A 25,555-nucleotide genomic window follows, 5' to 3' on the forward strand; every position below is an offset into this window, starting at 1 on the left:
GGAATGCGGGTGGAGGTTCCTCACTCAGGCGCCCCAGGCATCGGATTCTGGGCGGGGGCGCGTGGCAGCCGCCAGGTGAGTGCCCCAGACGCGCCCCTAGACCCGCCCCACCTCTCACCAGAAACTCACTCCCCCTCCTTTTATGGAGACGGGGAGGCCGGGGCCCTGGATCCTAACGGTGGAAAGAGGCCCGAGCGCCGGGGCGGGGGGCCGGAGGCGGGGGCAGGTTCGCTTTTGCCCTTTTTGGCGTAGCAGCTCTGGGCGCTGCCCTCTGCCGCCGCTGGGGCCCGAGGGAGGCGAGCCGGCGACGGCGGCTCTTCTGCGGCGGCCTCCTCCCCTCCCCGTCCGGTGCCGCAGGATTGCAGCTGCCACTGGAGGGTGGGCAAGCTAAAGGGAGGGGCGCGCGGGGAGCCCGCCGGGCGAGCGGAGCCCCGCGGCTGTGCTCGCAGCCAGGAGCGGGGCTTTGATGGATCTCACCGCCTGCGTGAGCGCCACTGTGTGCTCACTGCAGCGGCGGCGGCGGCCGGGCCCTGCCCGGCCCGTGCGGCCCCCGCGCGCTTCCGAGGTGCGGGTCCCGGGCCCGGAATCCGGGGGAGGCGAGGGGGAGGGGGCGGGGGAGGGGCGCGGCGGCGGCGGCGCTATAACCCCCTCCCCGCCGCCGGCCGGCTCCACACGCGCGCCCTGCGGAGCCCGCACAACTCCGGCGAGCCGGGCCTGCCCGCGCCTCCTCCTCCTCCTCCTCCTCCTCCTCTCCCCGGCGGCGGCTCCGTTTCGGCCCTGCACCCGCCCTCAGGCCGGCGCGGCGAGGCCCCAGGCGGGCGGCGGCTGCCAGGCGGCGCGGCCGCGGGCGCTGCCCGGCTCCGGCCGGCGGAGGGCGGAGCGCGGCTCCAGAGCCGAGGGCACGCCGCGGAGGGGCGCACGCAGGCCGCCGGGCCGCGCCGTGCTGGGCCGCGCCGTGCCCAGCCGGGCGGCGGCTGCGAGAGGAGGCCGGAGGCGAGCGCGGGGCCGGCGGTGGGCGCGCAGGGCCGCCCGCAGCCCGCAGGGAGAGCGCGAGCCCGCGGCCGGGGCCCGGCCGGGCGTCCAGACAGGTGATGGGTGGTGCGGCGGCGGCGGCTCCAGCCTCGCTCCGGGGTCCCTCTCGGGGCTGACGCCCGCAAATATGCAGAATTACCGGCCGGGTCGCTCCTAAAGCCAGCGCCGGGGAGCGAGCGCGGCGGCGGCCAGCACCGGGAACGCACCAAGGAAGAGGCCCAGCCCCCGCCCTCCGCCCCTTCCGTCCCCACCCCCTACCCGGCGGCCCAGGAGGCTCCCGGCGCGGCGGGCGCGGCGAGCGCGCACTCCCTGCTCCTCCTCCTCCTCGCTGGCGCTGCCTGCCTCTCCGCACTCGCTGCTCGCGCCGGGCGCGCTCCGCCGGCTCCCTGCTCTCCGCGCCACCCTCCTCCGGGCCGCGCTCCCTGAGGGATGGTACTGAATTTCGCCGCCACAGGAGCCCGGCTGGAGCGCCCGCCCCGCGGCCTCGCCTCCCCGCCGAGCCGCCAGCGCCTCGGGACGCGATGAGGACCTGGGCTTGCCTGCTACTCCTCGGCTGCGGATATCTCGCCCATGCCCTGGCCGAGGTGGGTGCCACCCCCGCGCCCCGTCCCCTCTCCGACTCCCCCGGCGCACGCCCCCTGCAATCACCCGCGGGCCGGGGCGCCTCGGGCTCTGGGGCTCTGCAGAGCGCGTTTTGATTTCTGCTCGGGTGGTCGGATTTTTTTATTTTTTCCAACTGGGTTTTATTTTCTGCCATGCCGAAGTCTGTCTGGTGAGTTTCCAGCGTGTTGCGTCGCTCTGCCGTGGAGGGACGGAGTGGCGCGGGGTGGACGAGTGGGGAGAAACTTCGGGGGGCGCGGGCTCCTCTCCGGGGAGGGGGGCCCGGGGCGCGGGGGACAATGCAGTATCGGGGTGCAGGGAGCGCGGAAAGGGGTGTGTGTGTGACCTGGCGGAACCAGGGAGGGGAGAAGAGCGGCGGATAAACAGGGCGGCTGCGGCGGAAGCCCCCGGCAGGCAGGGTGGGCGGTGCGGGTCCGCAGCCCCCCGGTCCCTGCTCTTGAGCCCGGCCGGGCGGCCGGGCCGGCGCAGTCCCGCCCGCCCAGGGCCTGCTTACAGGTGGCTGAGCGAGACGAGCCGGGGCCGGGCCAGGCGCCCGCGTCCTCCTACCGCGGGCGTTCCCCCCGCCCCCACCCCCATGTCGAATCCCCAATCCCCGGGAACTCTGCTGTGATGAATGACTTTTCTGCAGCCCCCGTCGTGGGAACTTAGTGCCTGAGACCCCTCCCTCCCACACCCACACCCACACAGCGACCCCCGACTCCCTCTAAAAATCTGGAGAGTGGGGAGAGCCCGGGAGGTGGGGGTGGTCTGGGCAGGAACCGGGAGCTGCTAGAGGTGGAGATTTAACCCCCCCGTTGCCGGGCAGCCTCTTCCAGCCGTCGGCTGGATTTGGGGCGCCTTGGGCGGTGCTAGGACCGCAGCCCGGCCAGAGCGGGTGGGGCGCGCGTGTGAACGAGTGAGTGCGCGCGCGCGCGCGCGTTTTTGCGACGGAGACCCTCGACCCCACAGGTTCGGCCCGGGATTCTGGGGTGTGAAATTTAAGCCCCTGGCTAGATTAAAGTGTTAGGGCTGCCGTGACTTTCGTCGCCGATCCGTGACGCATTTCAACTTGATCTTTCTGGATGTCGATTTCACTATTAAATCAGAAACTCCTCGGTCCCCTCGCTGCCGCTAGACCTCCTGTAACTGACACCGGGGGCGGTGGGGCCGGGGTGCCGGGCTTTTGTTTGCAAATTTAAAGGTGGGGGGGCTTGCTTTCTGCAAAGGCGGACCTGGATAGGGGCCGGGAATTTGGGGTCGCACCCAGTCCCCTCCCCCTCGCCCCCCTCCCCGCGTCTGACTTCAGGGCCCCGGGCAGGGGTCGGACGGCCGGCGAGCTGGGAGGGCCTGGGACTTGGGGCCGGGCCACCGCGGCTGGGGGACCCGGCGCTCTCCGCTCTCGGGGGCGCGGGCGCGAGCCGGTCGGGCGGCGGGCGCTGACCGTGTGGCTTTGCTTGCAGGACGCCGAGATCCCCCGCGAGGTGATTGAGAGGCTGGCGTACAGTCAGATCCACAGCATCCGGGACCTCCAGCGACTCCTGGAGATAGACTCCGTAGGTAAATCGCGCCCCTTCCCTCGGCGCGCGGGGCGGGTGTGCGGGGTGTGCGCCCCGCGCCGCCTCCAGCGCTCGGGCGGCCGGGCGCAGCGCAGGAGCGCACCGAAAGGTCAGAATCCAATCCCGGGCCATAAAAGCCCAGGCGGATGAGTCAGGAGTTTCTCTTCCAGTCCCCACTTTCTCTCCCGGCGGCGGCCGCGAGCTGCTCGCTCGCCTGGGGATTGTTTTTGCATTTAAGGAAAATGCCGCGCGTGTCACACAAAGTTCAGCAGCGCAGAGGGCGCAGGCGCCCGGGCCAGGTGTGCGGGCCTCGGGCCTGCCCTGTGGGGCCGGGAGGAGCGGCTGAGCGGGCCGGGGCTTGGGCGCAGAGCCCTGGACGCATGCCCTGCGGGCAGGCACGCGCGGGAGGAGCTGCCCCCGGCCGGGGCGGCTTTGTTATTGCCGGTAGCTGGTGGCCCGCTCCTGCCGCAGCTCGGCCTTTGTGGTTGCAGGAGTCCCGTGCCTTTCTCCTTTTCACAGGCCCATAAAGAGGCGCATCTTGGACACATCTGGTGTCTGGGGACTATTTTGGGGCTCACCGTCAGGCCCTGGAGTCTAGCCACTTTAGAAGAGAGTTTATTTGTAAAGGCATAGTTTTGAACCTCCTTGGTGTCAGTGAGAGAGTTGGAGGGGCTGGACGGACGGGGAAAGGTCGCCAGGGACCCAGGCTATTGCTGGTGGGGTGGGGGCTGTGGTGTGGGCGGGGAGGGTGCCTTTTCCTAGAGGGCAGGGATTCTGGCCCACATCTTTGCGGTGTCCTGCTCCAAGTTAGTAATTGGTGGGGCAACACCCGTTTGAGGGTTAGTTACAGAAACATGTCTCATTAATGTCTGGTTAAAAAGAGGCCCCAAATGGGCTTGTCAGATGGAAGGCTGAAGGTAGTAGAGGTCGGTTGGAACAATTCTCAGTGAAGATTTCGCTCTCGCTGCAGACTATCCTCAAAGAGGGAGGCGTGGGGGGGGGAATTAAGTAAAATCACATGGTCTAGTCATTTGGAAATTTGTACCTAATTATGGTGGTGGAGAGGCCTGAACTATTTTCATTTCATGCCAAGACCATTTGCTAGCAAGGCCGATGGTTTCTGTAGTTTCGTGACCCAGGAAATCCTTTGGCTGATTCTTATCAGGAAGGGGGTAGAATTTCACTTGGAGATCAGAGTTGGGCCAGGGGGGATTTTGGTCTGGTTCCTTGATGTGTAACCCTGGGGAGAAGGATTTGGCTTTGGTTAGCTGAGGAAAACACTCGCCTACATTCTGCTGGTCCCTGGCGGATCTGTGAAAGTGGGGAGGCTGCCTCCCCAAGAAGATTCAGGCCTTTTTTTCTTTTTTGGCTTGCTGGAGCAAGGCCTGTGCAGGGCTGGGGCCTCTCTGTGGGATGGCTTTGGGATGCCACCGGGAAATGGGCCATTCACTTTCTGTTGGGGCCATTCTTATTCTGGTCTCTGCCGTCCCGCCCCCCCCCTCCATTAACACTTTTTGCATTGCAGCTTGGTGGGTTATGCTGATGGCATTCCTGACCTGGGGGCCTTTGGGCCCAGAGCCTCTTTGGGAGGGTCCAAACTGAAAAGGCGGGACACCTCAGCCAGTTCCCTGACTGGTTTCAAATTGCCCCCTTATAAAAATCCCTGGGTGTTCCCCTTCTGCCCTCCACCCCCACCCCTGCCCTCCACCTTCTGTCACATGGTTTGGGGTCTGACTGACTAGGATTCTGGGGTAGGACTCCTCATGCCTAGGAAACTGGGGTGCAAACAGAGGGGGTTTTCTAGGATCACCTTTACTCCCTGGGTTTCACCGTAGGAGGCCCTTTGTGACACAGATCCCAACGTGGGTCTCCGTCCTGGTCTGACACCCTCCTGCAGACCGGGAAGTTGTGAGCCAGGGCAGGGCATGGCCCAGTTTCTGGCCGGAGTCCGGAGCTGCCGTCGGGTGCTCCCAGAGCTTGAGTTGCTCTCTTTCCCCCAACACCCGTTCCCGCCCAAAGCTGGAGCAGATCTTGCTGCTGTGGGGGTCAGTTACCTGAGGACTAAGCCGCTCTCCAGGCTCTGGACCCCCCCCTACCATGAGGTCCAGCTGGAGGTCTCTGTAGGATCCCTGAGAAAGGAGCTGGGGTGTGGAGAAACCCATTTGGTAGTCCAAGGGTGAACCAGCCCCTTCAGGTTGGTGTTTTTTTGGGTGTAGAGCTAACCAGGCCTGGGAAGCAGACTTTTTCTCCCAGGCCCTCTCCTCCCTGGAGGGGCCTTGTGATGAACTCTGGATGGGACAGCAGGTGGCCGCATCCTCATTTTACAGATGAAGCCGGAGGCGATGGGGTTCTTCTCCCAGGAGCAGTGAGAACAGCATGGAGCTGGAGAGTTCCCAGAGTTCGCGTGGAGTTCGGGGGCAGCTGACTTTGCACGCAGGGCTTTTGGGTGGAGAGACAGCATGTGGTCTCTGAATGACCAGTGGCTGGAGTTCGGGACTTGTGCGTTGAGTGTGTTGAAAAATCAGCCATCGAGCAGTGAGACGGCCCGGGAGCTTTGTTCTCTGAGCAGCCTGGCCTGGTGCCTGTGCGGTGGGGTCCCTGAGGGTCGAACACATGAATTTCCCCATCTTGGGCCATTAGTGCTCCCCCCAGGACTGAAGGCAGGATGACTGGTCCCCATCTTGAGCTGTCACGTGGACACTTGTGCATGCAAGACAAAAGGGAAACCCCCTTGATTAACTGTCCTGAGCCTTGTTCCAGCAGGGTCTTCTCTGCTAAGTCACTGCTGGGTCATTTCTCAAGTGGTGTCAGGCCGAAGGCCGCTCCCCCATCAGTGTGGACGGCGACCACCCATCTTGATCGGGGGCCAGGGGAGGGCTCTTGTCTTGCAAGCTGTCTGCTCACTGGTTTGGGTTTCAGGGCTGTGGTCTCCTCTGTCCGTCCAGGCGAGTGGCTGGAATGGGGCTCCCGGCCCCCTCCTGCGGTCCTGTCCTTGTTCCTCAGACACATCAGGATCGAGTCACCCGTGGAGCCGGGACACCTGGCTTTCAGGCGGCTAGGAAGATGGTGGCCGAAGGGACGTTTTCTCCTGGAGGCCAAGGATGGGCTGGCTGCTCTTTGGTTTGAGGATGGCAAGATGGCCACCACCAGGACGTGACTCATAAATGTCACTTTTTGGTGAAAAATGCTTCTTGTAACAGTTGGTTGATGGGAAATTCTTACTGCATGAATAGTTGTGTTCTGATCTTATTTTGGGTCTCAGAAAAATTAGTGGCAGTGGAACATTGAGTCATTTGAAGTGAGAACTTGGGTTCTTCCCAGACTCTAGTTTTCTGAAAAGACGCATCTTTTGCTGTTTGCACCTTTTGCCTGGTTTTCAGTTTGCATTTTAAGGGAGCGGCGGTTTTGGATTTGCTGGTTTGTGGACAGTCGCTGAGGCCCCGGTGGGCCGGGCACCCAGCGGGGGGCCTCTGGGCCGGGCTGCTGGCCAGGAAGCCACTTGCCTTCTCAGGGAAGGGACAGCAGGACACGGGGGAGGTCTGCGCAGCCGCCGGAGCCCCTCCCTGTGGGGACTTGCTTCTCAGGAACTGGTGCCCCTGCTGATCTACTGGGGAGCCAGGGATGGAGGGGGAAGTAGAAGGAGAGCCCCCAGCTGGGTCTGGGGCCAAGGCAGGGAGGCCTGGGGTGACCTGCCTCATCCAGGCGGGTAGGTCCCGGTGGCAGGTGGTGGGACCGTGTGTCCCTTCTAAGAATCTGAGAGACCTGGGACTCTAGGCTGCCCAGGAGGGGCTCTGGGGCGAAGGCAATGTACCAGGCACTACTGCAGGCCTGGGGATTGGGGGCCACTTCTGACTTTGACCCTAGGACCGTGGGTCTGCTTCCGGCTGCCTGGCCCCCTCTGCTAGGCACCAGGATTCCTGGCCCTTTATTCCTCCACCTGCATTTCCTGTAGCCTCTTGAGTGGACTAACTCCAGGAACAAGCAGGGTCCGGCTGTTGGCCTAATTGGGCCTCGAAGGTTAGGGTGCTCCATGGTTTAGTAAGAAAAGAGAGAGAGAGAGAGATGCACACACATCAGGGAAGCCACGCAGCCACGTCTGCTGCCCCTTCTGGGCCGTCCCCGTGGGTCTGGCTAGGAGCAGCGGCCCTGGTAGTTCTGGGTCTTAACAACAAGGACAGCCGGCCCTCACCCAGGGAGATCACCTGCCCCTTCCGCACGGGTCGCATGGGTCCGCCACAGAGCACAGCAGGGGTGCCACGTTTGGGGCACGTGGGAGTGGCGGCTCTCCCAGGGGACCCTGTCTGTCTCCTGGAAGCAGGTAGGCAGTGCTGCTGGACAGGCCCCCCGGGCATACCTGGATGTGGGCCGGCTGGTCACCGTTTCCTCTTTCTGCCTGCAGGGGCCGAGGATGCTCTGGAAACGAGTGTGAGAGCCCATGCAGGCCGGGCCCCCAAGCATGCACCTGAGCAGCGGCCCGTGCCCATCCGGAGGAAGAGAAGCATTGGTGAGCCCTGGGCCTGCCAGGGCGAGGGGAGGGTGCATGGGGGATCTGGGGGGCTCTCCCCACTGGGCCTTCAGTGAAGCAAAACAAAGGCCCAGCCTGCACAGGGGCCCCAGCGCCTTCAGCCCTGGCCTCCCGCCGTCTCTCTGGAGGCCTCCCTCCTGCCCCAGCCCGTCTGCTGCCTGCTGCAGCCTGGCCTGGGCCAGGAGTTTCCAGGAGAGGGGAGCCGTCATAAATTCCTTAAGTGCCCGGTCTTGTCGGGGCCTGTTCTGGTGGAGGACTTGCTGCAAACGTGGTCGCGTTTCCTTTCCAGTCTGGAGTGCGTGGCCTGGCAGGCGGCTGCGGCACGGGCCCCCACCCCACTCGCTGGGCGCGGGTTTGGGGGGTGTTTGTGTCCTATCCTCTAGCAGAGCACCCCGTGTCCGTGTAGCCTCTCGAGGCTGTGGGGGTTTGCGGGTGGCTCAGTTCTGAGACAGATCTTGGCCTGCACTTTGCTGCCCTGGGAGCGAGCGGGGTCAGGGAGTGTGACTCCCCCTGCCCTGAGTCCCATGCCACCCGGGGGTCCCTCCTCCATTCCTAACTGCGTGGGGTGCGCCCCCCGCACTGCATTTCCCTGCCTTGGAGCTTAGATTCCTCCCAGGACGTAGATTTAGTAGCTTCTGGCCTGGGGTGCAGCATGTGGGCGAGGGTTCCTTCTGAAGGCGGGTGGGCCCACCCAGATGACGTTTGTTGTGGTAGACTTCTCGTCTTCCAGACCTGTGTCACAGGTGAGGGCGCTCCAGCAGGCCTGTCCTGCTCCAGATGGGGAGCCCTGGGCCGTCTCCCTGGCTCCACCCTCGGCCCCATCCGGCCAGGGCCCCCAGGCCCCTCGCAGCCAGTGGGCACTGGGCTGCTTGCCATGAGCAGAGCCCTTTCCTCACGCTGGGGCGGCCAGATTTCCGGTGCCCAGCCTTCCATGTTGGCAGGCCTGCTCTTGGAGACCCAGCACTCCCCCTCTCCAGGTGCTTCCAGGCCATTGGGGAGGAGAATGCAAGGCCCCCCAGTCCCTGGGGCTCTCAGGAGTCTTCTGACCCTCGTGGGGGGGATGGGCAAGGGAGAGGCGGGCACCTGTCCCTGGTGTTGGGGCGGAGGCAGGCCCCTGTTGTATTTCGATTGCATTTCAGGCACTTTCGCTTGTCTGCAGGGGACGGGGCCCTGCCCTGCCTGGTGCTGGCCGTGCGGGTCGTGCTGGGCCCGCTGTGGGTTCTGGGGTCCTGCCTGCCTGCCCGAGCTCCCCAGCCCTGGATTACTCAAGGCCCAGTGGCCGTTGGGGCTGGTGTGGATTCGTAGGGCAGCATGTGGGGAGGAAGGTGCACATGCTGGGGTCCCCAGGTGGACGTCTCATCGGGCAGTGGTGCCCTGGCCTCTGCTGCGCTTGGGGCTTCGGGTCAGACAGATGGCCCGTGCCGAGGAGCACAGAGCGGAATGTAGAGCCCGTCCCTCCTCTCTTGGTGACCTTTAGTGAGCAGGTCTGTGGTTCGTGGGCTGGGGAGGTGGACCTGAGTCCCGTGTCCTGCGTCCCCTGCCCACCTCAGGTGTCCTGCCTTCCTGGGCCTGGCCTAGGGGCTGTGGCAGCTGCTGGGGCTGGGCCCTGATTTGTCCAGTGGCTGTGGGGGGCATTGCCCTCTCGCTCTTGGGGTCCCATCCTCGGCTTCCCTGTTTCTCCCCATTCTCCACTAGCCCTGGGAGCTCCCTAACCATCTGTGAAGAGACTCCCCCCACCCCCAACCCCCGACCCACCCCATCAGCTCTGGGTTTCTCCCTACCCCCTGCAGGCTGCATCAGGCTTTCTTGTTCACGTGGCCCCCTCTGCCAGCAGTGCCCTTCCCTTGGAGACTCCCTGCCTGGCCCTCACTGCTGCTGCTCCTCGGGCCAGCCCCAGTGCACCCTGTTGGGGGCCCAGTGTATGGGCCCTAGGGCGGCCTGATGTGCCGCAGGGACTCAGCCACGTGGGGACATGCCCCCTTCAGGCCTTCAGGTTGGGGGGGTGCTGGGCTCCTGTGGGCCACGGGGCATGGCCCGGCTTTCACCGTGGCTCTTGCTCTGCAGAGGAAGCCATCCCCGCGGTCTGCAAGACCAGGACCGTCATTTACGAGATACCTCGGAGCCAGGTCGACCCCACGTCCGCCAACTTCCTGATCTGGCCGCCGTGTGTGGAGGTGAAGCGCTGTGCGGGCTGCTGCAACACCAGCAGCGTCAAGTGTCAGCCCTCCCGCGTCCATCACCGCAGCGTCAAGGTGAGCCGGCCCGCCCCGGGGTGCCCGCCAGGCCCGGGCGCACAGCAGGGTGCTGGAAGAGCCGGGACCCGGGGCTGGGCCGGCTGCGGGGGAGGGGGGGTAGGTGTGTGGTTCCCTTCCCCCTGTCTCCGCGTGAGGCGACATCGTGGACCGACCTCAGGACACGGGCCATGGCGCGTGGCAAGAGGGGTGCGGGGGCCTCTCAGCCTTTCCCCGGAAGCACATGGGAAGCAGGGCCTGCAACATTGAGCCTCCGTCCCTTGTCTGTAGGTCTGGGAGGGCACCCCGCTCTGCTGTGGGGTAGGTGTCCGTGGACTCCTGCCGAGCGCCCTCCTGGGGGTGCCTCAGTCCTGGGGGCTGGGCCTGCAAAGCCAGCCCCTCCCCTCACTCTGGGAAGCTGTGCTCTGCTCGGAGACCCTCAGGATGGGTGCTGGGTTGGCCGTCTTCGCCGTAGTCCCTGGGTGCTGGCACACAGCTGGGCGCTTGCCCCAGAACCCTGTCTGGGGCAGGGCGTTGGCCCTGGAGACTTCCAGGTCACGTTCAGATTACCAGTGCGGGGGCTCCTTGTTCTTCCTGCCTTAGTCCTTGTGGGAAATCTGCCTCTTCAGGTCGCCCTGGGCTGCCATATTGGGATCTTGGCCAGACGGTGGTGTTTTGGCCCAGTGGCTGGAGGAGTTCCTGGGGCATGGGTCTGTTCCTCTCTGGCCTGACTTGCCCCATCTGTGCAATGGGTCTGAATCATGGTGATGTGCTATCTCAGGCTGTGTGGGATGTGGGTCCCAGGGCAGCTGGGCCCCCGTTTGGAGGGAAGCTGTTCTGCTTCCGAAAGGATAGCACCAGAGTGTCTTGGGCTCTCTGATGTGTGGCTAGGCTGCAGAGTCCTGGGTGCTCTCAGTCTAGGGGAGGGGGCTGCCATCCCTGGAAACTGGCTCTGGGAAGGCTGTGGTCCCATGTAAACCTGGGTTGTGGATTTGGGCAGCGGGACACCTACCGAGTGGCAATGGCCTGCCCACTCAGCTAAGCCTCCAGCGGCCAGTGCATCCATGTTCCCCAGATTCTAGGGGTGCGTCAGAAGCTGTTCCTCAACTGGAGATTCAGAGCCCGTGGGCCCGCTGCCAGTCCGGGGCCCCTGGATGTTGGCCCCTGGCCCCAGAGTGAAGTGCAGGGGAGACTTTCTTACTTACGGACCATGGAGCTGGCTGGGACACTTGTTTGTCACGTGAGAAGGCACGTCAGGCCCATAACTGGGGCTCCACCTGACCTCCGGGGACTTGGTCCTTGAGCACCTGGGGCATTGAGTAAGCAAATTCCACGGCTTGCCATGCTGTGCTCTCCACGGCAGAGGCTCCCAGCGGCCTGGTGCACTTGCCTAGGCACTGGCTCCGGTCTTGGCAGGGCCCCCAGCCAGCATGGGGCCCAGCTCTGTACCCTTTGTTAAAGGGGGAAACAGGCCCAAGGGGATGGGGCTGTGCGTTCCGCACCAAGACTTGTCCCCTGCTGCCTGCTGTGGGACCCCTTGGGTCTCTGTGTCCTTGCTTATGGGATGTTGTGAGGGGGTCTTGTGAGCCCTGAGAACCCAGACACCTGAGATCTTTTGTTGCTGGGAGTGGGGGTGCTGGAGCTCCAATGACAGTCCCACACGTGGGCGCTGGGCATAGGGTTGCCCTTTGGGCGTCCAGCTGGTCTCTCGGAGACACAGCAGTGCTGGAATGAAGTGGGGCTCCCTGCCTTGTGGGCTCCTGCCTCTCCTGGGTAAGGACTGGGGCGTGTCTGGTCCTGGTATGGGCTGTGATCCCCTCCTCCCAGCCCACCCTGAGTGGGCGGGTGTGTGGGCATCAGGGGCTGCTTCCTGGGAGGGGCCCCCGTCGGCCCTGGGCATAGGCCCGGAGGACTCAGTGGGTGGTGGTGCTCAGCCAGGGCTCCCCGCACAGGCCTTCGTCTGCTTGGATGGGGTCGCGGTCTGCCCAAGGGGACGGACGGGCTGAGTCCTGCAGCTGGAGCCTGGTGGCCTGCTTCCATGTCCGGCCCTGCCCTTCTCGGACCCCTTCCTCTTTCTCCCTCAGGGAAGGCAGCTCCTTCTCCCTGCCCACCCATCAGAGGGTTGGCAGGAAAACATCCGGCCCCAGACACTGGGGGTTTTGGCCGAGAAGGGACAAAAGGTCAGTGAAAACAGGAGGTCCATTGTGGAGGGCGGCCTGGTCCCCTCGGCTGCCCAGGAAGCTGTGGCCGCTGCATTGGGGTGAGGCGGAGCGGGCTGGTAGGCCTGGCGGAGTCCTGCGCCCAGTGTCTGTGAGGGGTGCTGGGGCTACCGGGGGCCCCTGTGGCTGGGCAGGTGGGAGGTCTTGCCCCGAGCTGACACATGCCTGGTTTTTTTGGTTTACGGCCTTTCGATCACAGTTAGAGGCACTTAATGGAGAAGTGGGCAGGCTGAGAGCAGCCCCAACACGAGGCCCAGATGGTCACTTGTCTGGTATGCTCCCCTGAAGGCCCCCAGGCCCTGACTGTCAGGACTTACTGGGGTGGATGGCTGCCTCTGCTCTGTGACCACCAGGGACAGTGGCCTGAGGCTTCTAGGCAGGGCCTCTAGTCCTCTAATGGTCTTGGGTGTGGGCCCTTTGCTCTCTGGGGCTGGGCCCTCATTTGTCTCCTGGGACCTGCCTTCAGGGTGGTCCCCTTGGGGTTGCAGGGACAGCTGCCGTCAGATCTTGGGGAGGGGTGGACACATTGTCCGGGCTGGGGCCACACCTGTGTGTCCCTGTGTCAGCTCGCCGTGCTCAGCATTTGGGGTCTGCCTTTAGGGGGGCCAAGCGTGCTCCCTGACTGGGGTCCCAGATGAACCAGCTCTTCCTCTCCCCAGGGAATGCTGCTCCCAGACCCTGTAGGCAGCTGACCCTGTCCCCTAGACCCCAGGCTTGAGGGCTAGGAGAAGGGGTGGTGTAGACAGCAGGGCCCGAGACTCTGGTCAGGTCGCATCGGCTGGGGCTGTGGGGCGGACCTCCAGCCTCTCACGGCGTGACGTTGGAAGTTGGGGGCTCCCGTTTTCTTCAGGGCATCCTGTGGGTTTACACCCAAGTCTGTTAACTTGGTTAGGCCCCAGGTCTCCAGAAGCTGGGACCCAGCCCCTGGGCCACACATGGGGCAGCCGGCTGTGGCTCTGTGTCACCTGACCTCAGACTTCTGGAAGCTGGGTCTGGGTGTGTCTGCCAAGGAACCCAGGATGGGCCTCTGAACCCTGATGGAGTGTGCGATACAGCTCAGGGACCTTGGGGGAAATCAGGGACTCCAGCAGCGTGGATCTCCTGTCCGAGCTGCCTCAGTGTTCCCATCTGGAAAACAGACTGTAAGTGGGTCCTTATGGGGTAGCTGTGAGCATTGCAGTGAGCGACACAGGGGTTCAGTAAATGCTGGTGTTTGTCGTGGACAGTGCTGTGCCCTTGACTATGGGGTGGTCAGGCTATAACCTGGGGAGGGGGTCCCCACAGGGGCATTGCTCTCCCTGGCCCAGCTTGGGACACCATGAGTAGCAGGAGCTCAGGGCTTCTGTGCTCGGTGTCCCTTGTCTGGAAGGAGTAATGGCATCACTGGATGGCACACTTGGGTGGCTTTGCCCTGTGAGTGTACAGGTGGGGTGGTTCCTGCCAGACGGCCTCACCACGGGAAGTGGATTGTCCTCTCTATAGGGCGCAGCTCAGACACCTGGGACACAGACAGAGGGAGAAGGGAGGGAGGGGCATGGGGATCCTGTTTGGGCTGCAGGATGGGTCTGGGGGCTGAGGCGACAGGAACGAGGGTCCCAGAGACACAAACATCTTGTTCTGGGGACTTGGCTGGTGTAGAGGCTGCTTGGAGAAGTTAATATTCACAGTGTGTTCTCGGGGGAAAAATGCAGCTACTTCCTGGCCAGACGGAGGTGGTGGAACGGCTTGGAATCCTCACATACCCAGAAGCAGGTGCAATCATAGATTGTTGTTTGTTTTTCTTTGATAAAAACAGCCCGTCTGCAGAGAAAGTGGGTTCCCAGACTGGAGTGGCCGGTGTTGGGAGTGCTTTGCCAAGGGGACAGTGGGGGGGTTTTCTGGAGCGCCTGCCTTCCCCGCCATGGCTGGTCTGTGGAAAACAAGCCTGCCGCCCGCGCCCAGAGCCGGGGTCCAAGTACCCGCTCCCCTAGAGTAAGTAGGTGAGGTACTCGCCTAGCAGAGGTTGTGCCGTGCAGAGGGCCAGGCCCCTGCCTGCCTCAGCCTCCCTGTGTCCCCCAACACAGTCCAGTGTGCATGGGGTGCTTGAGTGCTCCGAGCTGGGGGCCACAGCCTCCGACCTACCGGCTGAGAGGCCTTGGGGCTGGGTGGGGGCGGGAGGGGGCTGAGGCCAACCCCAAGTTCTGATGCCCAGAGGGCTGGCACACTGGCCAGGTTCAGGCAGGGATCCCTTGCCCTCTCAGGAGGCCCACTGAGGTACACCCCACCCAGTGCCCTCGAGGGGAGGTTCATTCTGGGCCCCAGGGGCTGGTTTTGCTAAGCTCAATGTGCTGAGACAGGGTTTGCTTGTTCTGAACAGAAGGTGGCCCAGTGGCAAGTTCTAGGTACTTATATACATGTGAAGCCCTGGGGCACAATCCTTGTTCCCATTTTATAGACGGGAAAGTGGAGGCTCTCTGCGCCCATGTCCTGAGGATCTCTCTTTCTCTCTCTCTGTGGTCCTGGTCTCCTGGAGCGGTAGGTGCCATGAGGAGCTGACTTGGCCCCGCAGCTGGGGCTGCTCATGCCCGTGGTCCTTTCCTCTACCTCTTCCCTCCTTAGGAAACCTGCCAGGTGTAGCCCCAAACCTGGCCTGGCTGCCACTGCACTTCTGAGCTCACACCTGGCTGTCCGCATTCACACCTGAGGCCACACACCACTTCCCGTGGCTGGCGGGCACCCGGCACCCTTTGCACGGCAGGTTAACCATTAATGTGGCCCAGCGGCTACCGGTGGGTCTGGACAAGCCCTGAGACCTGCTTACCTGTGGGGGGGGGGGGGCCCATCCTTCTTGCCTGGGGTCCTCTGGCTTCTGGGCTCCAGGCCTCTGTGTTAGAACTCCCCCTCCCCTCACCTCCCCTCCCAGCTGCCCCAGGCTGGGGGCTTCTGCTCTCCACCAGGGAGCCCCTCACCCCTGCCAACTCCCTGATGACTCCACATGCTTGGGGTATAACTTGCAGGAACCCCTTTCTGATCCCTTTCTGCCTCAGTTTCCCCAAGCAAATGGGGTGGAATGGCTATCCCTGGAGGCCAATCCCAGGACTGCAGCCCAGTGTCAACACAGATGGGAGCATGGGCAGTGTGCCTAGATCTTCGGGGTCCAGGGCAGTGGGGACATGGTGGTCCCATCCCTGCTGGGGACGGAGCTCAGGCTGGGTGCTTGGGAGGGGAGCCCCCTGGAGGAAAGCTTGTCTAGTGTTCTGTATCTCCTTCGTGAGCTGGGATGGAGTGAGCCCACCTCGACCATGCTCACTGTGAGTGTGGAGTGTGCTCGGACGCCATGTGCATATACGTGTGAGCATGGAGCTTGCTCTTGGGACAGGACATGTGTGTGCACACGCATGTACTTGTGGAGGGTGGACTGGTGTTCCCACGACAGAGTGAGCCAGTTTCCCAGACCCGAGCTGGGGTCCGTAGGGACTCGATTTCTCGGCTGCCTGGGCTTGTGCCCATGGGCCGGACACAGCCATGTGCTCCTGGTGGCTCCCCGGGAGAGGTGCAGAGAGAGGCAGGTCTGCCGCATCGTGCCCCCTGATGATTTGGGCCGACAGAGGTTTGAGCGGACCGGGGAGGCCCAGCTGCAGGGGTCAGTGGCTCAGGGCTAGGCCTGATACGTCCTGGGACGACAGCCTGGGTCCATGCCCATCTTTCTGACAAGGCTGGCGTTCCCTTGGCCAAGGTGAGCTTGGGGAGCCACGGGAAGGCCTCCAGGTGGCTGCGGGGGGCCTGGCGCCTGTGGGGTCCCCCTCTGCGGTCGGTCAGGTTCCAGTGAACTTGCCCCAAACCACAAATGCCCACAGTTACCTCTCCCCCTGGCGCTCCTGCCTTTCTGCGGGGAGGAGGTGAGAGGTTGGAGGTCAGAGGTCGGCCTGGGCGGGGTTGAGCACGTAGGCACGACGGGGCTCCCGGTGTACCACGTGCGGGGCGTGGCCACGGCCGTCATGGCGGGGCTGTTGTCTCGGGCAGGTCGCCAAGGTGGAGTACGTCAGGAAGAAGCCAAAGTTAAAGGAAGTGCAGGTGCGGCTGGAGGAGCATCTGGAATGCACGTGCACCGCCGGCGGGCCGAACCCGGACCACCGGGAGGAGGAGACGGGTAAGTCCCGCCTCGGCGCGGCCCCTCCTTCCCCGTCCCCTCGGCCTCCGCCTCGGCTCACTTGGCGCAGTCCTCGGGGCGCCCGCCAGCCCCGGTGGCCTGCTGGGGAACACTGGACGTCCCCGCCCGGGTCGGGGTGCCCCCGGGAGCCGCGCGGCTGGGGCGGCACCGGGACACCTCCCGTCCCTGGTCCCCGGCGGACTCTGCCCCGAGGCAGCGTGGCGTTCTGACCCGCGGCGTCGGGCCCGCTCCAGGGCACCAGGAAGTGTCTCTGTGCCAAAGCTAATCGCGTTTTCTTGCAGAAAGACAAACACCTCAGCTATTTATTGCCTCAGGTCCGCAGCCCTAACCCTTAGGCCCGCTTACCCTCCCTGCCCTTCTGTTAACAGGAAGGCGTAGGGAGTCAGGTAAAAAACGGAAAAGAAAAAGGTTAAAACCCACCTAACGCAGTCAACCAGGTAGGCGCTGTGTGCGGCCGCGCCGTGGTTCTGCGGGGGGAGGTGCCCGGCTGATCACACGGCGAATCCCTCCCGCGGCAGCCAGCTCGCGGCTCTGATTGATCGGCCCTGATCGGCCTGCAAGCTTCCGGTGTCTGGCTGGGCTGCGGGTCTGCTCGCTCGCGTGTCCTGCTGCTCCCGAGTCCCCGCTCTGGCTTGGGTCTCTTGCGTTAATGGGGGAGGCCCTGGCGTCACGTGAGTGGAGTGAGTCGGGTTCCTGAACGGCAGTGGGGTAGCTCTGATGTCTATTAGCCGGGATCACCTTGGGCAGGTTACCCGTCCCATTTGACAGATGGAAGACTGAGGCTTACAGGGAGGATAGGTGAGAGAATTGAAGACTGCGGGGGTCCTGTCTGGAAATGTTTCATAGACATGTAGGGCTGTTGACTGCTGTGTTGGAAACTCTCTTTGGCTGCTGGTAACACCAAAACCAACAAGGGCTGGGGTGAGGCAGGCGTTTAGGAGCAGGTGTGGCGTCTGGGGGCTATCTATCCTCAGAGTTGCTTCATGGCTCAGTATGGCTGCTGAAGCTCCAGAAATCACATCAACACTCCAGGCTAGAAGAGTAAAGTTGGGAGAGGGGCAGAAGAACCCTCTTAGAGGTCCCACTCAGTGACTTCTGCTGTGATACCCTGGCTGTCCTTCAGCTGCAAGAGGACCTGGGCAGCGTAGTCTTGTAGAGAGGCTTGCTGCTTCCCAGAAGAAAATGGGATTTGGGCAGCCACAGTCATGATGAAGGTAGTTTCCAGCCTTCTTGCTCCTTGTTGTTGGCCTGTGTTTTCTGGAGAGCCTGGTCCTTTCCTCTGGCCACGTGTGAGCCCACGGCATCCCATACAGGTGGTTGTGGGAGAGATTCTCAGAGATGGTGTCTCAGAGCCCAGGTGCTGGTTGAGTGATGCAGAAAGCTGCCAGGTCAGCCGCGTTGAGGTTGGTGGGTCTCGTCCATTCCTCTGGGGAGGAAAGGATCCACTAGGGTGGGTTCCTGAAGTCGCCTCAAAACAATTTTTTGCCTGTGATTTTTGCTTTCCCTGAGGGTGTGGCTCTGGGGGTGGTTTTGTGCCTGCATGTGCACCCAGTCTGCACACCATCGATTGGGCTCTGGCCTCCATGGGCCAGCCGATGACAGAGATGTCAAGTGCATGGGACGTAGAGTCCCTGCTAGCTTGTGAGTGGTACAGATGATGTGGACGGAGAAGAGCTGTTCTTAGCCCAGAGCTCAGTGTAGATCTGCCTGGTTACCAAGACCCCACCTGTCTGCTTGGCAGCACCCATCCTCAGGGTTGTCTTATGGCCCAGGATGGCTGCCAGAGCTCCAGAAATCACATCAAGCCCTCTGCTGGGGTGGGGGTGGAGAAAGAACACGAGGAAAAAGGCAAAGAAAGAACCATTCTGGGCCTCAGTTTCCCTCATCTGTACAATGGGAGAATGGGGCTTGTTCTAAGGAATGTTCTATGAGATCCCAAGAGCCTCATCCCAGTTCTGGTAGGAGGTTACAGAAAGGGTACTGAGGCATATTTGATTTGGAAAATGCCACAAAGCCCTGAAACCCTGAGATTTGTCTTGGTGTGTGTGAGTGTGTTTCCCTGTGGTCACTATCACTGCGGCGGCATGCGTGCTCGGCTCCTTGTCAGTGTCCGTCTCTCTCCCCTCTCCCTGCAGATGTGAGGTGAGGATAAGCCAGCAGCCCTTTTCCGGGACACGGATGTACATGGCGTGTTACATTCCTGAACCTACTATGTACGGTGCTCATTGCCAGCGTGCGGTCTTTGTTCTCCTCCGTGAAAAACTGTCTCCATGCACACTCGGGAGAACAAAGAGACAGTATACATTTGTTTAATGTGACATCAAAGCAAGTATTGTAGCACTCGGTGAAACAATAAGAAGCTTCCTTGTCAAAAAAAAAAGAGAGAGAGAGAGAGAGAGACACAGAGCAAACAGAACCACAAAACATGACAAACAAAACTGACTCACAAAAATATCTAAACAGTTGTCGGAATGGAGGGACACCCCGTGGGATGGAAGCGACATGCCTCGGCCGACCGGATTTCTGTCCAGGGTCACAGGTGCTTCTGCCAGGGACACAGCCTGCTTTCTGGAGGACTCCGGGCGGGGGCCGAGGGCCCTGCAGGGCACGCGGGAGCAGGGATGTCCCAGAACTGCCACGGGACTTAGAAACACATCTCCTTGCTGTAGTGTTTAAGTCTATACAGAAACCTTCCCGAGAGCCTTAAGTGGATTTTTTTTTTTTTACACCATAAAGTGATTATTAAGCTTTCCTTTTTACTCTTTGGCTAGCCTTTTTTTTTTTTTTTTTTTTTTTAATTATCTCTTGGATGACATTTACACCGATAACACCAGGCTGCTGTAAGTCAGGACAGTGGGACCGTATCTCCCCTCGCAGGATGCGAACAAATGAGATGTATTAAAATAAACATGGTATATCCACCTATGCATCACTTCCTAAATGTTTCTGGCTTTACGTGTTTGTCCCCTGCCCCCACTTTATCTTGCCTTTTAATTTAAGCCATTTCGAGAGAACTATGCGTGAACCAATCGAGTCCGTCCCGGGCCTGCCGCTCCCAGTCCTCGCCTTGGCGAGGTGGCCCTGTGCCAGTGTTTGGACAGAATCTGAATTCTTTATTTTTGGTAAGATGTTACGCTTTACATGTATTCAACAGAAATGTGTGTGTGTGTTGTGTTTTTGTTTTTGTTTTGTAAAGGTGAAGTTTGTATTTTTATCTAATATTACCAGTTTTGTATACCTGAGAGCCTGCTATGTTTTTTTCTTTGAATCAAAAGGAAAAAGAAAAACCCACCAACAAAACCCATACACGTGAAAAGTGCTTTGTGGTCACATTTTTCTAGTTGCGTAACTGAGTCTAGACCCTGTCTCCCGGCCTGGGGCCGTCGCTTGGGGGTACCTCGGGCCACCCCACCACCAGAGCCTGCGCAGCGAGGCCTGCCCTTGGGATTCCGGGATCTGATGGTAATGGGCCGACAATGCCGTCCTGCCTGGGTGTGCGGCCTCGTGGAGACGGAGGCCAGGCGCCCACCCGAGCAGCGAAGCAGATGATGGCCTTCATCCGGAAGTGAGTTGACTTCAGTGTCCGCGGGCTGAACCCGGGAAGGCCAGCCGCCCTGTGTCGCCCATGACCTCTCCCTGCTCCAAACAGAGAGGCTGTGTGACTGTCACGATCCCTTTGTTGCCTGTGGGGTCTCCGGAGCAAGAGCGAGCATCTCTGGAGTTGGTGTGTTCGTGGGAGAGTTTCTATAAAAGCATTCCTTCAGCAGTCCATCTTCACGGTGTGGTTCCTGGTCTGCAGTTCACGCGAAGGGCGGCAGGGGGTAGGGGCTCGAGGGGTGGGCAGAGATGGCAGCATCCCCCCAGCTCGTGCTCAGCTGTGTGCGGCCCGTGAAGGCTCTGTCCCCGTGGAGGCTCCGTGCTGGGCGTCTCGCAGCTGCGCTGCTTGGGACGTGGGGCGGTGGAGACGTGTATGATGGTAGGTGGACAACATGTGATTTATGGATTTGTTTCTCCGAGATGCTGACAGTACTGCCCAGTTTGTTTTCCTTTGCCCAAAGCTGCCTGATGAAGGACCTGTCTGTCCTTCAGGGTGCTTCTGGGGAGGGGACGGTGCTGGAAGAGGGCTCAGAGCCCCGGGGTGTATGCCTGTTGCCCTGGCCAGGGCCTGTGCTGCTGGCGGAGCTGGGGCAGGCGGATGGCCTCCACGCCCAGCCAGGAAGGGGCTGCCGCCCGCCCAGCGGAGGCTGCGGTCGGTCTGTGGCGGGATTGTTTCTGGATTGCAGGCCTACGCGGCCCACAGGCTTTGTTGCGGCTTTGCCCTGCATTCCTGGCATTTCTGCTCCTGCCTGGGCCCCTCCCGGCCTGTCACCCTGGGCTGCACCTGGGTGCGCCCAAGTAGTCAGCGTCTGCTTGGGACTGGTCCCTCGCACTCTTGCAAGCCCTGTGCTCTTGAGCCATGGGCCTCTGTCTGTACCTCCTGGGGACGGTAGCCCGGCACACAATAAGGATTCTATATTAGGCGCACAAGGACCCAGCACAGGCCTCAGGGTCTCTGGCCTCCCTGTACAGAAGCACGTCCCCCCACCCTCGGCATACCCTCCTTTCTGTGGGTCTGGCCCTGCGGAGGGGCAAAGCCCTGGGCTGGTGGGTCTCTCATGGGTGCACCTGCCTGGAGACCCATAGCCACTGGTCACACCTGTCCTTGCCCTGTGTCGGGGGTCCCGCCAGGTGCCAGATGGACTAGGTGCCTCCCCACCTCCCTCAGAGCAGCTCCCACTCCACACCGACTTGGTGTCCTGGTCTGCGTAGTGGGTGCACCTGGCTGGGTGGCTGTCCCTGGTGTGTCCCCGTGCCGCCTGCCAGCCTGGGCTAGTCTCAGCTGCTGCTGGGGAGAGGCCTCTCGTGCGCACCTCCCACATTCCAGGGGGTGGGAACGAAGGACAGGGCACTGTGCCCTTGGCATGCCCTTGACCCTCCCGGGGGTGGGCCCTGAGCAGAGAAGCAGTGGAAGGATGGCAGGCAGCGTTCTGCCAGGGACCAGTGGGCCAGGCCGGATGCTCCACACTGCTGGGGCCTTGGCTGGCCCTGTGGGTGTCAGGCGCCTGGGGCCCAATGGCGGCCTTTCCATGCCCTGTGCCAGCACGCATCTGTCCCTGGAGCCGCCACTGTGGGACCCAGTCCGGAATGGCTGCCACCCAGGCCCCCAGGGAGAGCAGCAGAGGAGGAAGAAGCCCTTGGGTGGGGGGCACCCAGGGCCCTGAGCTCTGGGCTGTCCCCAGAGCAGGTCCTCCCCGGGCACGTGCTGCTGAGCTGGGGTCCTGGGATGGAAGCATGGCTGGCATGGTGCCCTGCAGGCTCCGGACTCAGTGTGGGGACTGGACCGCTCTCTTCATTACTCCCATGTTCCCCGCAGGACGGTCTTTCAGCCTCACTGACTGCGTTCCCTGTGCTCTACTCCCATCCCCGACTCCCTTGTCCTGTGAGCCCCTTCCTCCATTCCGCCCACCCTCCACCCCCAGCAGTGCTGAGTTCTAGCTCCTCTCCTCCTTGTCACTGCTGCCGACACCGTGTCCCACAGAACACAGGCCGGCCCACCTTTCATCCCAGGTGCTCCCACGTCCTGCCTCGCCTGGAACGGAGCCGAGACGCCTGGTCCTGGGGCCAGGCCCCTGGTGGGTGTCAGGGTTGTGGGGACAATTGTACTGGTACCGTCCGTGCCAGGGCCTGTGACCTCCTCGTGCAAATGGAAACAGAGGTTCCGAGGCTCAGACATCCCCCAAGGCAGCAGCTGGAGGTGGGACTTGAGTCTGGTCCCCTCCCCGCTTGGGTCCACTTGGGCTCCTGGCTGCAGCTCCCCTGGGAAGCCTGCTGTTGTCCCCATCTAGACCCTGCCAGCTGCATCCCAGGTGGCTCCCAAGTGGCCCTGTCCTGGGGCTCCGGGTACCAGGGCCTGGCTGGGCTGTGGTAGGCACCCCAGACTCTGCCTGCAGAGCCCTCTGGGGATGGAGGCAGCAAGGGGACATGTGGGTCCGTCTGTCCTGCCTGTCATGCGGCCCACTCTGCAGAGGCCCAGACTGAGACTCAGCGTTTCCCCGTGTGGCTGGGATGGGTCTGCATTAACTGAACGTTGCATTACAAATTCAGTTCGCCTCGGTGCCTTGGTGCTGTGATAGTTCATTTTTGGCAGTGATATAAAGTGACTTTTCTGCTTCAGTTAACAATTTAGGTGGAACAGGGGTCGGGCAGTGCCGGGTGGCTGAGTGGCTGGCAGCCTTAGCCAGGCTTTGGGGACAGTCATACTCCCGGGTGATGGTAGGCGGCCGGCCATGTGGCCACAGAGCTGGGGGCCATGAAGTTGTGCCCTGGTCATACCTTTAACCCAGGTTCCCCAGGCTAGAGCTGGAGAAAGGCTGCTGGGCAGGCAGCTCTTAGAGAAGAGATCCCGGGATGAGGCAGGGAGCCCTGAGCACCGCTGGTGCCCACCGCTGGGCTCCAGCCAATGGGACCCAAGGAGCCTTGCCGAGTGCCTCTTGGAGCAGCTGCCCACCACAGTTGTGCATGGCAGTGCCCATGTAAGTGCTGAGTTCGGCAGGGGCCCTCCTGGCACCAGAGGAGGCGGGCCGAGGGCCCGAGGGCACTGTCAGGCCGCCTCTGCTGGGGGGAAGTGGGTGGATGGGACACGCCTGCGTGGGCCTGAGTGGGTGGGCTGGGAGGAGCTAGTGTTTCTGGGGCCCATGAACTGAAGCAGAGCGAATGCCCCGAGCCCATCCTGGCCGAGCAGGGCTCTTTATAAAGAGGTCCATCATGGACCCTTTGCGTCCACTTGTTGGGGGCAGCCAAGGGTGTGGGGTGGGAATGTGGCTCTGTTGGGCTCCTCCATGCCGTGAACCACCCGGTAGTGTGATCTTGGGTATCTCCTATGACCTTGGACGACCTTGCCATGTGACTCTGGGTGTCCTCACCGTGTGACCTTGGTAGGTCCCTTCCTGCTCTCAGAAGCCATTTGTGGACAGCTGTGCTGGTGTGTGCAAAGGGCTTGACCCCGAGCAGACCCTTGGGGTGGGGTCCCAGGGTCCTTGCCACACAGAGAAGGGGTAAGGGAGGAGCTGCCCTCCAGGCTGGGGGAGCATGAGGGGGAGGGCGCACAGACCCCAGAACTCTCAGACCTACACGTCCACCCACCCAGGCAGTTTCTCAGACAGGGACGGCGGTGTCCAAACACCCGCACCTGTCCCTCTTCCTCGCCAGGCTGTGAGCACAGGGCATGTGGTGGAGGTGCAGGAGGGCCCAGTGGGAGGGCTGGGAAGCTTCTCCGCCCTCCCCTCCTAGTCCAGGTCACTTGGGCCATTCACACCTTCAGCCAAGTGACTTCCCGGGTCCCAGTGTGTCTCCTCCCCAGCTGGAAAACCTCAGGCAGGGCTGGGGGTCCGGTCTTTTCTGGTTCCTCAGCAGCCCATGAAGGGAGGGATGGGCCCCTGCGGTCCATCTCCCATTGTCCTGACTGCACCAAAGGAGGAGGCCCTGGTGTCACCCCGGGGTCGTGGCTGGCACCCAGCCTGGCCTCGGAGGAGATAGCAGAGGACAGGAGCCGGCCTGTCACCCCAAGCTGCCCAGACCCCAGGCGGCCGCAGCCGGGCTCCACCCCCACGCCCTGCAGGGCACCAGGACGCAAAGCGTGTGGTTCCTGCAGAATAAAACGGTGACTGTTTCCAACCAGGCCCTTGAGCCGCCAAAAAATGTGGCGTATTTGCTGTCTGGCCCCCAGCCGGCCGATCGTGGGCAGCGTTCCTGGGAGGACGCCCCGCCGTGCACCAGACACCATTCCCTGCTGGGCCTGCCGCCCCGGAGGCCCCTGCCTGGCGCTCCCGGGGGATGGAGCTCCCCCAACCCCCACCCCAGCCTTTCTGGCCCCTGGCTCTGCGTTGCCATGTTCCATCAGGGCTTCCCAGGTGCTGTGTACAGCCTGAAGGCCCTCTGTGATTCTGATGTGCAGGGCAGACAGACAGATGGACAGAAATACTTCTTTCCCCTCCAAGTTTCTCTGAGATGGTCCCTAAGTGGGGTCCCCCTGCAGGCTTCAGGGTTGGCTGGGGATGGAGGGGGAGGGCTATGTCCCTCCCCAGTGGGGTCAGCCACAGAATGTGGGCAGTGAGTCCCCATCCCCTTATCTGGGGGACTCTAGGCCTTTCGGAGTACCTCCCAGACCAAATGTCATCCTGACTGTCAAGGACAAGGGGCTTAGAGCACAGAGCCGAGTGTGGCCAGCCTTGGACAGGTTCCCCAAACCTCCGCCAGTGACCCAGCCCTGTGCTTGTCACCCCTCTGGGCTCTGGGCTGACTGTGCCCTTTGCAGAGGGTGCCTGTTGGAGGGCCTGGGCAGGGCACCCCATTTCTCCTTTCCCTGCTGGTCCTGAGATGCCTGCTGGTGTAACGGGCCTGGGTGGGCATGTGGGGTGGGGGAGCACCAGCACCTTCTCTAGGTGTCTCGAGGGGGTCCTCCTTTGGGGCTGACAGGGGACAGGCCCTGGGACCCTGGCCTTTCCGTCCAGCTACCCCCAGGGTCCTTCCTGGTCCCTGCACCTCCACCCCTGGCCTTAGGGAGAGCTGGCAGCTGTTCCCATCCTATCCCCCAGTGCCTGCCCTCAGGGGCCCCAGGTCTCCTTGGGCCCCAGAGAGAGCCTGTGAGCCTTTCCCTACAGCTGCATTTTTGGCGAGAAAGAGGCCTCTGCAGACTTGCTGGGACCTGCGCTCCCAGAGAGGCGGCTGCCACCCGGAGCAGGAGGCTCTTTCCTGCACGGTGCCAGGACCCGAGGTCTCCCGGCTCAGCACCACGGTGCCTGCTGTGAATTCTGCCCAACCCTGGGGCCACCTTCCTATCCTGTGCTGGTCCAGGGCCCTCCACCCTGTCCTCCAACACAGCCTGGCAGTGTCCACGCTCCCTGCCCCTTCCCCCAGAGCAGCACCCGCCTGGACGGCCTCCAGGGCCAGCAAGCCCCAAATTCTAGACAGCCAGGGGCTGTGGCTATGTCTCCAGGTTTCCAGAAGCTCCTCATTCATTCGTTTGTCCTTGTCTTGGAGAGAGCCCACACCAAGGTGGTTCCTAGACAGGGGGGGGGGGCAGCACAGAGGGTTGCCCCCTCTCTGGGCCTCCTTCGTCTCACCTGTGACCTGAGACCATAGTATACCAGAGTTGCCCAAAATTTGTGCGCCCAGGATGATTTTAGGGGATGCAGCCCTGAAAA

General features: G+C 62.4%; 1 protein-coding gene across 4 annotated transcripts; it reads left to right on the plus strand.

The window, feature by feature from the left end:
• The first annotated feature begins 273 nt into the window (after window positions 1–273).
• PDGFA (platelet derived growth factor subunit A) lies at window positions 274–19,583 on the plus strand. Of its 4 annotated transcripts, XM_080830709.1 has the most exons (8): window positions 1,071–1,088; window positions 1,487–1,616; window positions 3,093–3,189; window positions 7,588–7,692; window positions 9,778–9,965; window positions 16,166–16,292; window positions 16,682–16,750; window positions 18,449–18,683. In XM_080830709.1, exons 2-7 carry the CDS (start codon window positions 1,554–1,556, stop codon window positions 16,735–16,737), a joined length of 636 nt encoding a protein of 211 aa, XP_080686835.1. In that variant the 5' UTR covers window positions 1,071–1,088; window positions 1,487–1,553; the 3' UTR covers window positions 16,738–16,750; window positions 18,449–18,683. The 4 variants fall into 4 exon arrangements, with proteins under 4 accessions (XP_080686836.1, XP_080686837.1, XP_080686835.1 ...); XM_080830710.1 differs by lacking the exons at window positions 1,071–1,088; window positions 16,682–16,750 and adding an exon at window positions 274–565 and having other exon boundaries at window positions 18,449–19,583; XM_080830711.1 differs by lacking the exons at window positions 1,071–1,088; window positions 16,682–16,750 and adding an exon at window positions 289–378 and having other exon boundaries at window positions 18,449–19,583.
• Window positions 19,584–25,555: the final 5,972 nt, after the last annotated feature.

Source organism: Martes martes (genome assembly GCF_963455335.1).
Source record: "Martes martes genome assembly, chromosome: 18".
NCBI classification, from domain to species: domain Eukaryota; kingdom Metazoa; phylum Chordata; class Mammalia; order Carnivora; family Mustelidae; genus Martes; species Martes martes.